Raw genomic sequence first — 11,645 nt, 5'->3', positions numbered from 1 at the left:
ATGACCACAGACAGCCTGGTGAAGGTGGATCTGAACTTGACAGCAGCCCTGGGGAAGCCTCACCCCGGTCTCTCCCACAGGTACCTCAGTGACTGATGGAGTCCGGGGGCCTCACTGGCCTCTCTGGACCCTACTCCAGGGTGGGAAGCTGCTCCTTGAGAGAGCTTTCAGGGGAGAGGCATTGTGGCCACATCAGGAACAGCCAGGTGTGTACCTCAGCCACTGGGGGGAGCAGGTGACAGTCACAGTAGAGGCAGCATGTCCCTCTGGACCCATGCCAAGCTCAACCTTCAGGTCAGGGCAAGAAATAACCCCCACCCTCCTCCTGGTGCTCACTCCTCTCCACAGCCCTGTTGACAGCGCAGGCAGCAGGCAGCTCAGGGCTCCGCACCCCCAGAGGTGAGGGAAGCCACAGCCTCTGCACCACCACCAGTAAGTTCCCCAGAGCCTGCAAGAGCTTTGTACTGCTCCCACGTCCTGCAGGACAAGGCCTTCAGTGAGTTCCGATTTTCCCTTAGACTGTGGCTGACTATAATTTTCATAAGGCTTTTATAGGTCTGGAGAAAATTCTTATCCAAATGTCCTAATAAGAAATGTTTTTTTTTTTTTTTTGGGTGATTAGATGTCAATTTTAAGATCTCTAAACCTAGTCTCCTTAATACAGATGAGAGGGCATAAAACAATATTTTCTATGCTAATTTCTGAACTCAGGATTTATTTCAAAGACTCCACTGTATTGTAGAATTTTGGCTTAAGGATATAGCAATATTCAAAGCAAATATCAACAATCTCATCATGCAAAACAGGATACTGACAACACTGTAATCAATGAATAGATTATTGAAAATATAAGGGAAAGTTTAATTCACTTATGAGGAAGAGAGTAAGACATGATAGAAAATAATGGTGAGCTTAATAAAGATTTGTTTAAATTGCCAATATGTGACCACTAAAAAGAACCAAGTAACAGTGACCTTCAGTGATACAGTATCATTCATGAACAGTTATTATTGTTGGTTTTGTGACAGATTAGGATGCTGTGAATCAGCATTTAAATTAAAGGCTGGCAGGAATTTCTGCCTCTGTCGCCTTCGTAGTTTTGTAGAAATATTTCTCAAAATGCAGGCTACAGCCGTCCCTCCAAAGAAAAAAAGAAAGAAACAAAAATCAGGAAAATAAAAGAACATGAAACACGAGTAGAAAGGTGAGGAAACAAAAGCCAAGAGCAGGATCTGGGTTAAGACGTTTAATCAGTCACCAAGGTGACCAAATGGACTCAGAAAAGTAAAAGGAGGAGGAAAGCACATTCACACAGAGAAGACAAAAACACACATATTCTTACAGAAACTGACACAGTGGAAGAATAGTAGGAATCAAAGTCCATTGACTGGGAAATAAGGTGCAAAGCACCTGGGACTAGCCAGGGCACGTGAGTAGTGGACAGTGCACATCCTTGTCTTCACTCCTCACACTTCAGCAGGACCATTCTCTGTAGGCCTGGGCTGCTTGGCCCTGCTCCTGTGACAATGTCTGTGTGCTGCTGCATTCCATTAGGACATTCAGACTTTGTGAAGGAAAAACTCAGAAAACATGATAAGACACCATGGAAAATGTGATCAATGAACTGGAATTTTATAGAAAAACTTTATTGTTAAAGCCAACATTGAATCCCCTTTCCTGCCAAGATGTCTCTCTCTCTCTCTCTCTCTCTCTCTCTCTCTCTCTCTCTCTCTCTCTGTCACACACACACACACACACACACACACACACACACACATTAAATAGGAACAAATATCAAGCCTGATCTTTCCATCCAACTTGCCCTTTTTATTGCAGAACATTTCATCAAGAATGAACAGAACGTCAGGGCTCACGGGCTTCCTTCTCCTGGGTTTCCCTGGCCCATGCAACCTTCAGCTCCTATAAGCTGGGGCTTTCACTGCAGCCTACCTGGCTGCCCTGGTGGGGAATGGCCTCACCATCACCATCACCTCCCTGGACCCGGGCCTCCATTCGCCCATGTACCTCTTCCTGAGAAATCTGTCCCTCTCTGATATCTGCCTCATTTCTGCTGTGGTGCCCAAAGCTGTCACCAACTCTGTCACCCACTGCCATTCCATCTCATTCCTCGGCTGTGTTTCCCAGGTCTTCCTGGTGCCTTTCTCTGCAGTTGCAGAGCTGAGTCTCCTCACAGTGATGTCCATGGACTGCTATGCCGCCATCTGCCATCCCCTGCACTATGAAGCCATCATGAGGAGGGACACCTGTGTGCAGATGGTCACTCTGTCCTGGCCCAGCAGTGGCTTTGTATGTGTCATGCACACTGTGAGCACCTTTTCCTTTTCTTACTGTGGAAACCGTCAAATTCAGCAGTTCTTCTGTGACATTCTGCAGTTGTTGGTTATTTCTTGCTCCCATAACATGACTGCAGAAGTTGTGCTCATCTCCATAAGTGCCATCCTGGACACTGGCTGCTTTGCCTGCATTGTTGTCTCCTATGTTTTCATCTTCTCCACCGTCAGGCAGATCCCATCCACAGCAGGGCAGGCCAAAGCCTACTCCACCTGCCTCCCCCACCTGGCAGTGGTAGTGCTTCTCCTCTCCACTGCCTTCACTGCTTACCTGAAGCCCCTCCTAGGGTCCTCCTCCTCCACTGACCTGGTGCTCTCTGCGGTCTATATTGTGCTGCCCCCGTCCCTCAACCCAGTCATCTACAGCCTGAGGAACAAGGCCATGAAGGCAGGATTGGAGAATCTGGTCACCGGGAAGCTCCTGACAAAGCAGCACATGCTCCTGTTCCTCCATGGATAGAGCAGATCCCTCTCCATGTTTGTGCATGTTCCAGGCTGCTCTAAGCTGGCCTGTTCTTGTCTCAGGGTTCCTGCAACGTTGGTGCTGATCGTGATCCAACTGGAGTGAAAGACGCTGACAGGTTATCACTGAAGGGGGGCCTGGTCTGACACACTGCAGTCCAGGAGAACTGCCAGAGGGGCACTGGGGGTCTGCCCCTCTTCCCATCATGCTCTCTTGTCTTCAACTTCTTGGATGAAATCATATATCTTGGGTTCAGATATTTTCAAGTTAGTTGTTTAAATGTCTTACTCAACTAAGGCTGTGGACTCTCTGGTGTCACTGATTGAAAGCCAAAGAGGAAACGTACTCTGGGTGACCTCAAAGTCTCCTGGTAAATGGGCAGGAGGTCTGGACCTCCCTCACATAGTAGGAAACTCTTGATGATGTTGTGTTGTATCTTTGCCTTCGTAGCAATTGTTTACTGAGTCATTTCTTGTACCTTTAGATGCAAAACAACACCTAGTAAATAAAGTATCCCTCCAGCTAAAGAGCATATGTTAAATACCAATTGAGCAGGAGGCAGGTGTGACCTGGAGTCACATTCTTCACACACAGGTAGCTTTCCCACCACTATAGGGGCATATGCACTGGCCATGCCCCTTGGTCACAACTTTGTACACAATTTTGTGTTGAGGTAAATTAGAAGAATTTCTTTAAAAATTTTTGTGCAAAAGTCATGACTATATTAAAACAATTCACTTTCTTAACACTTTGAAAATATATTTATTTTATTCCATTAACCACTGCATGGAACTACCAAGTGAAATTGTTAAATATGTGCTCATTAATATCTCTCTTTCATCACTGAACATTCATATCTTTCCATTTACCTGCAGGGAAAATATGCTTCAAACCAAGCTCAGTTACTCCCAGCTCCTACCTGCAGAGAGAGAGAGATGGGAGGGGGAGAAGGGGGTGTATGGGGAGAGACAGAGAGAGAGACAGAGAGAGAGAGAGAGAGAGAGAGAGAGAGAGAGAGAGAGAGTATAACTGACCTTCTTCATTTTCTGTCTGATGACTTAAGATAAATAACAATATGTGGCAACAAAATTCTTCAAGGATACATCTTCATAAATGTTCATTGGAGAAAAAGGGAAGATTGAAGCATGCCTTCTGTTTTCCCTTTTATTATCTTAAGAGATCATGTTATCTTTTTGCTTTTATTATCTTATCAACATTCTATTTTTACATAAAACTACCATATGCTGTAGCAGACTTGCTGCTGAGTACCTACACAAAGGAGATGATATGAGTGTGCAGAAGGAGGTCAGCAGGACCACAGTCCTGCAGCTCCATTCAGGGTATATTAGAAATGGATGCCAGAGTGTCCACCGAACACTTGAGAAATGGGAAGGCCAAGGAGGTGCAGCCTCCAATTCCAACATCCAGGAAAGCTGAGGAATGAGGATAGAAGATACAAGGCCATCCTGGGAAACCTAGTAAGACCTTGAGTCACAATTAAAACTGCAAAGGTTGGGGGCCTGTTGCACAGCTCAGTGGAGAGTGCACTCAAGTTCAGTCCTCAGTGTCACCAAATGTATGTTGAGTGGATGACAGTGCTGGTACATTTATAAACAGAATAAAACTGAGCCTCAGAAAGACAAGAATCTGCAGTCTGTGGCAGCGTGGGTGAAGCTGAAGGTCACTGTGCTTGGTGAAGTAGCCGGACCCAGACAAGCCAGCGCTGCTCAGTGCCTCACACTTGGAACAAAAACAGCTGCTTCACTGAGTGCAGAGCTGCAGGGTGATCAGCAGAGGGTGGAGAGTGGGGTAGGAGGAAGGAGGGTGGCCCAGGGTGGTCAGTGGGTGCAGTTCCACAGGAGCAAAGATCTGCCCTGATACTCTGCAGCGACTATCGATGACAACGCTTGGAGGGGCTATTTCCAAAACCTGGAAGAAGGATTTTGGAAGTTTTCACTATAAACAAATGGCAAATATTTGAGGAATAGATGTGTCCATCCTGATTAAACATTATGCAATGTCAAGGAATGCGCACATCACATGGTGCCTCAGAATATGTACAATGTCCTTTTAATGTATCAACCAAAGTAAATTTAATTCAACTACACTAAATAGGAGAATATTGTTTACTTTGACTTTGGGTGGTGCTGTAGGCTACTTTTAACCACTATTATTAGTCACTCATATCCTTGGTGCAGAAAGAAAGTTAAACATAGATGGAGAACTTTATCATCTTTAGATCTGTTGTAGGTCAGTGCAGGCGCGGTTTGGCCATTACTGGACTCATTTCAGGCTTCACATTGCACCTCAGATGTTGGTTCATTATCATATGTACAGATGCTCATGCTCATCGTGGAATCATATTCAATGCTGCTGAACACAGTGTGTGTTAACACACCCTAGTATCTCTCTGTGTCCATCTTCAGCACTCGACGCTTTGCTCACTCGGTGTCACATGGAAGCCAATCAGGACCCGAGTGTCCGTTTTCTTTCCCTCCTGCTGCCTCCGCACTTTGTCTTTCTAGAGATGCCACAGATTGCTCTAAGCCTCGGTGCTCAGGTCAGTTCTGATTTACTGCAGCCTCGGTCCCAGGGTTTGCAGGGCTGGCACCTTCTTGTCTCCATGCACCATGTCCCTGGGCACCTGGTCACTCACCAAGGGGCAGCATGGACCTCAGATTACTCAGTCAGCACATCTTACCAGTGTTCTGCATAGGGGTGAGCTGGTGATCTATAGAGTCTGAAAACCCTTTAACCCTAGCAGGTTTTCCAGATGAGACGTACATAAGATCATAGTTAAGGCTTTCAATTTTATAGTTTAGAAAATCCCATGGAAATCCTATCATTACTTTGAGACATACATTTATTGCATTTTGGAAGCCAACAATAAGCATGCACGGTTGTGAAATTCCCTACAAAGACACATGGTGTATGAATAAAATGTATCAAATGACGATGCATTTTATAGCAAATAAGAGAAACTAAGTAATTTAAGATATTAAACAGAAATTAATATATATTACATTACATCATGTTTCCTTTATGCTTATTCAAGACACAGCATTACACTTTAAGCTTCCATTTTGGGGCTGCGGTTGTGGCTTCGCCGTAGAGTGCTTGCCTAGCACATGTGAGGCCCTGGGTTTGATCATCAGCACCACATAAAAATAAATAAATAAAGATATTGTGTCCAACTAAAAATTTTTTTTTTTTAAAAAAAGCTTCCATGTGTTACCCTAGTTTAATTACACAGAACATGTGGATCCTAAGTATAGCATCTTGTTTGAGTTGTTTAAGTATAGGATGATAAATTGAATATAAAGCATATACTTTTTATCTTCAATATTTTACAAGGAGAAAACTGTGAGTTACATACAAAGTAAGCTTTTGATCAATGTAGACTTCGGATCTTTTAAATAATATGAAGAAAGAACTAAAGTTGAGCTCCAGCCTACTTTCCACAAAAGTTGAGGAAAATATGCTTCCTCCTTACTAACCATTTCTTACACAGTGTCAGCTGCAGGTGGGCATCCATTGGCACCATTAGTGTGGCCCATCCTGGCCAGAGCTGGGCTCATACTGCATGGACCATGACATCTCTTCGTATCTCCTGTTTCTAAATATCTGAAAAATCTTTGCCAAATAACCTATAATAAATTGCATTTATAATACATTGCACATAATACTAATTCCTTCTCAAGCAATCCATTCCATGACACCATTGTGAAACTTTAAATTTTATTGCAGCTAAATACTGATTTTGATGTAGACTATAATTTCATGTGAAGTCCATTTATGAACCTTTAGGTACAATAACAAAATCTTCATTTTTAAAAATTTTTATGTTGACCTTTTTTCCCATATTGCAAATTTCTCTTTTAAGTGATTGAAATTTTATTTTACTTTTTGAAAATTATTTTTTAATATTAATGCATGTTATAATTTCCCTACCTACATACTGGCTAGGATGTAAAGATTTCAGCAAATATGTTGATCATATTAATGACGATGAGCATGTGTATCCTGAATTCAAGGGATTTAGAATTGGTTTAACCAGAAAATTTGAAGAAAAGCAGAAAACCTATCCTTGAATATTCTCAAACCTGCATCAAACAAGGCCCTTGTAACCCACTGACAAGCATGAGGAGCTGCCCCTCCCCACAGGAAAGTGCACACCCTGACGGTGAAGACAAGGGGTTTTGAGCTTGGCATTGGCCTAGACTTTTTTGATGTCTAAATCTCCATTAAGCAAGTTTCTAAGCAGGGACTTGAGACTGCACAGATTGCTTGATTTTATAGGGGTCACCATTTACTCTTGGCCTCTCATTTTACCCAGAGGACCAAGTGACAAGCTCATGCCCCAGTGTTTAGAAACAAGCAAGCACAGTGTCTCTATAAATCTTATATTAATAATTCAAGTGCCGGGAAGGGACCCTCAGCAAATGATGTTTTTCACCCCTCAACTGTCATTGACTAGGGACCTTCTGTTGTACAGACACTGCAGCTGAAGCCACCGTCACACTGAATAGATTTATGGAGATTCTTCTCTGGGTGCTCTGTATGGTTTTAACTAATGTCTTCCCACATAATCTCCATGAGCAGAAAACAAAAACTAAAGAAAAATAAGAGCTCCTGGAGCACTCCTGTGAGAAAGCATGGTCCCAAGGAGCAGGGGAAAGTGAGGCCTCGTGCTGGGTGCCCATGCCCTTATAGTGGGTGGTGTCTCTCTACAGGACTGCTCTTCAGCAGACTGGCTTCCTGTGCACCAGTGATCAGGGCTCTATGAAAAAGAATAGATAAGAGTCATAGGAAAGTGAATACATATAAAGCATCCATGAACTTGGGAGAATTGTGGGGAGACACATGCACAGGGAAGGGAAGACACAAGCTGAGAAAAGATGCCTCTCAGTGAGCCTTCAGATCAATGATGTTTCTAGCACACGTAGAACCAGCCTTAAATCACAGAATATAGCTGATGTCTTATAAAAAGCCCCCTTGTCAATAAAAGATCATATGACACACAAAGAAACAGGGAAATGTGTCTAGTTAAAGAAACAATACAAATCTACAAATACTAAAGACACCAACTCCAGATTTTCTAGAGAAAGATTTAATATCCATTGCTTTAAATACATTCAAAAAGCTAAAGAAAAATACTAAGAAAGAGTGAAAGCAAAAGAGAAAAATTACACCTGGAAAAAGTGAAAGTACCAACAATTATATAGAAATTGTAAAATAAAGGAAATGGAAAAATTCTGAAGACACAAGTCAGAAATGAATTGAAAATGTACTTAAATGTTCAATATCAAACTCAAACTCACCAAAAGAAGAATCAAGAAACTGGAAGACAGTTAATTTGAAATTATTAAGTTTAACAAAAAGAAAATAAAAAAGTAAATATTCTTAGAAACTTACAAGATGATATCAGATTGTAGAGAAAGATTTGAGACCTTCTGTAAAAACATTCAAAAATTATACATACTTAAATAAATATATATGTAAATATATCTGCAAATCCAAGACACTCAATGTACTCCAGGTAAAATAAATCCAAAGAGATGAAGACCAAGTGCCATTATTATCAAAGTGTCTAAAGCAAAGGCAAAGAAAATATTAAAAGGCACAAGAGAAAAGCAACTCATCACATGAAACTAATCCTCTAGAATATTACTGGTCAGTCTCTCAGTAGAAACTTTGCAAGAGTGGTTTGATATATTTAGCATTGGGAAAGAGAAACTAACAGATGAGAATTGTATATATGGCCAACTACTCATTAAAATAAGAGAGAAATAATGATATTCCAGAAACAATAAAAAGTAAGCAAGTTAATCAGCACTATAAATGTCCCACAAGAAATGGTTAAACTAAAATAAAAATGACAATATACAGTGATATGTAGTCATATAAAAATAAAGTTCTCTGATAAAGGAAAATATAAAAGCTATTAATATTGTTATTTCAGTTGATTTCTCCACATTTAACTTTTCTTACAGTTTAGAACAAAAAACATCCAAATGATTTTAAGTTTGTTATTTGGGAGATAACATATTAATATGTAATTTGTGACATTGTTAATGTAGTAAGATGAAATCTAAGACAGTAGAAATTTTGTGCATGATCAAAATTAAGTTTGTGACTTTTTAAAACAGAGTGTAATGAACCAAGATAAACTTAGGTTGATAGATATCATTCCCAAGTTAACCAGACACTCACACACTCACACACAACATGTATTTAGATTACTTAATAAAAAGGAGAAGTGAATCAAAATATGTCACTACAAATAATAATCAAACTCAAAGGACATCAATCAATAAATAAATAAAAATGAAAGAGCTCAAAGACACATAGAAAACAAGTGACAAGAAGAAGTCCTCTGTCATTAACATCATTAAATGTAATTGGATTAGATTTTCCAATCAAAATACACAATCAGTAAATTGAATTTTTAAATTTTTTTTGGTCCTGAGGATTGAACACAGGATCACTTAACCACTGAGCCACATTTCCAGCCCTATCAGAGACAGGGTCTCAACGAGTTGCTTAGTGCCTCACTTTTGCTGAAGCTAGTTTTTACCTTGAGATCCTCCTGTCTCTATCAAACAGCTAGAATTACAGGTGAGTGTTACTGCATTTGGTGAGCAAATTGGATTTTAAAAATAATACAACCTTTTACTGTCTCTTAGAATATCAACTCATATTTTAGTAAACACAAAGGCTAAAATTAAAAAGATAAAGAAATGCGTTCCATTATAAAAGCAACTGAAAGATACCAGGGTGCTCTAAAAATATCAGAATGCAAATTAATTCAAAGTCAAAAACTTCTAAAAATACAATGGCCATTACATAATGATAAAAGGTCATGCACATGTGGGATTATCAATCATGAGCACATATTCACCACATATCAGAGCTTCATGATAATTTGAGAAAAATGGCAGAAAGGAAAGGGAGAGACAGCTCTGAACTCATATTCATATACTTCAATACCCAATTGAATTTAACTAGAAGCTACAACAGAGAACAGATAGGAATATAGAAAACTAAAACAGCACCACATACCACCTGGACCTAACAGACCTCTCTATAGCACTCCACCCAGTGATAGGGAAGGGATAAACTTGAAATACGCATTGCAACTACATAGCAAAGACTAAAGAAAAATGATAAATACACAAATTTGTGTAAATTAACATTGTCTCATGAGAAAACAGGCAGTTAGAGAAGAAATTGCCATCACTATCAGCAAATTTCTGTATAAAAATGAAAATAAAAGCACAACAACACAAAAACTGAAAGGATGCCAAGAGACCAGTGGGAAAAGGAGATTTGTATTTGAATATACTCAGATTCAAAAAAAGAAAGACTTCACATCAGTCAATTAACTTTACACATTGAAGACATAGAACAAGAAAAACAAATTAGACACAAACTTAGGAAAGAATGAAGTAATAGATTGAAAAAAATAAAGAAAAACTAAATAGAAAATCACAAAGAAAAATCAATGCAACTTGAACTTCATTCTTCAAAAGTTTAAAAGAATGACACCAAGCTCAGCAAAACAGCAAGATTGATTTCAAAATAAAATGAAAATTAAAGACCTGGGGATGGAGCTCAGAGATAAAGTGCCCGGGTTCAATACCCAGTATCATAAAAAGAACTTTAACAAAACTCTTACACAATAAAAGACAGAAAGTATATCCTAACTCATTTTTTGAGACTAGCATTACTTTATGCCAAGCCAAAGGGAAAAAAAATATTAAACACAAAACAGATATCGCTGGTGAGTATTTTTAAAATCATACTCCTTGGAATTGACCTAAAAGAAGTAGAATCAGCATACTACAGTGAAACAGGCTCATCAATGTTTATAGCAGAGCAATTCACTCTGGCCAGTCATGGTCTAGCTCAGAAGCCTGTCAGTAGATGATGGATTAAGAAAATACAGTACAAACACACAATGGGGTTTGACTCAGAGAGGAATGAGATCATGGCCCTTTCAGGTAAATGGATGAAACTAGTGAACATCATGCTAAGTGAAGAAGACAGACTCAGAAATCAAGGGTTGAGTGCTTTCCCTCATGTGTGGAAGAGCAGAATTAGGGAAAAATTTAGGAATCCCATCAACAAAGCAGGGAAATCAGTGGAATAGAGGAAAGGGGCTGAGGAAAAGGGAAGAAGGATGAGAAATGAGAAAAATGGTGGAATGAATTGATCAAATTGTCCTGTCTATATATATGAGTATATCAGTGAATTCTACCTTTATGGGTATCTATGAAGATCAATTTAAAAGATACATATATAGAAGGAGCATCAGAAGAGGGGAGGAAGGGGAATGAGGGAGGGAGGAAAGGAGGGAAAGAGGAGGCACTGGGGACTGGATTAGAGTAAATTATGTTCCATGCTTGTATGACTGTGTCATAATAAACCCCAACATAGGAATAACTAAATTGTACTCATAAAACATTGAAGAATGCTTAATAATATGCTTCGTAGTTTAAAAGCACATGGAAAGTGTTACACAGCATAAATAACTGGCACTTATCCCTAAATGCAAGAGTTTCAATGCCCATACACAAACATAATCTATCATTTCACCATACATGCTAGCAGGAATAAGGGAGAAAAATCACTGATGATCTTCTCCCCTGGTGGAGAAGAGGCACTCTGTAAAACTCATTATAGTTTCATGATAGGCTATTAAACTGGAAATTGAAGGAAATGGGAATCCACTTAGGGAAACAATAGGAACAGGGAAAGAATTTGAATAGCAGGAATAATAAGAAGGATACTACCTCTGAACAGTCAGAGTCTTACAGTAAATCTCAAAG

The 11,645-nt window shown here is 39.9% G+C and overlaps 1 protein-coding gene across 1 annotated transcript; it reads left to right on the top strand.

Annotated features, from left to right (window-relative positions):
• LOC143385751 (olfactory receptor 14A16-like) lies at positions 1 to 2,811 on the top strand. Its single transcript, XM_076841287.1, has 3 exons — positions 1 to 80; positions 366 to 496; positions 1,946 to 2,811. The coding sequence occupies exons 1-3, from the start codon at positions 1 to 3 to the stop codon at positions 2,809 to 2,811; spliced, it is 1,077 nt and encodes a 358-aa protein (XP_076697402.1).
• Positions 2,812 to 11,645: the final 8,834 nt, after the last annotated feature.

Source organism: Callospermophilus lateralis, unplaced genomic scaffold, assembly GCF_048772815.1.
Source record: "Callospermophilus lateralis isolate mCalLat2 unplaced genomic scaffold, mCalLat2.hap1 Scaffold_957, whole genome shotgun sequence".
NCBI classification, from domain to species: Eukaryota; Metazoa; Chordata; class Mammalia; order Rodentia; family Sciuridae; genus Callospermophilus; species Callospermophilus lateralis.
The sequence above is the reverse complement of the archived record's forward strand: the minus strand, read 5'-3'. Positions and strand labels throughout refer to the sequence as shown.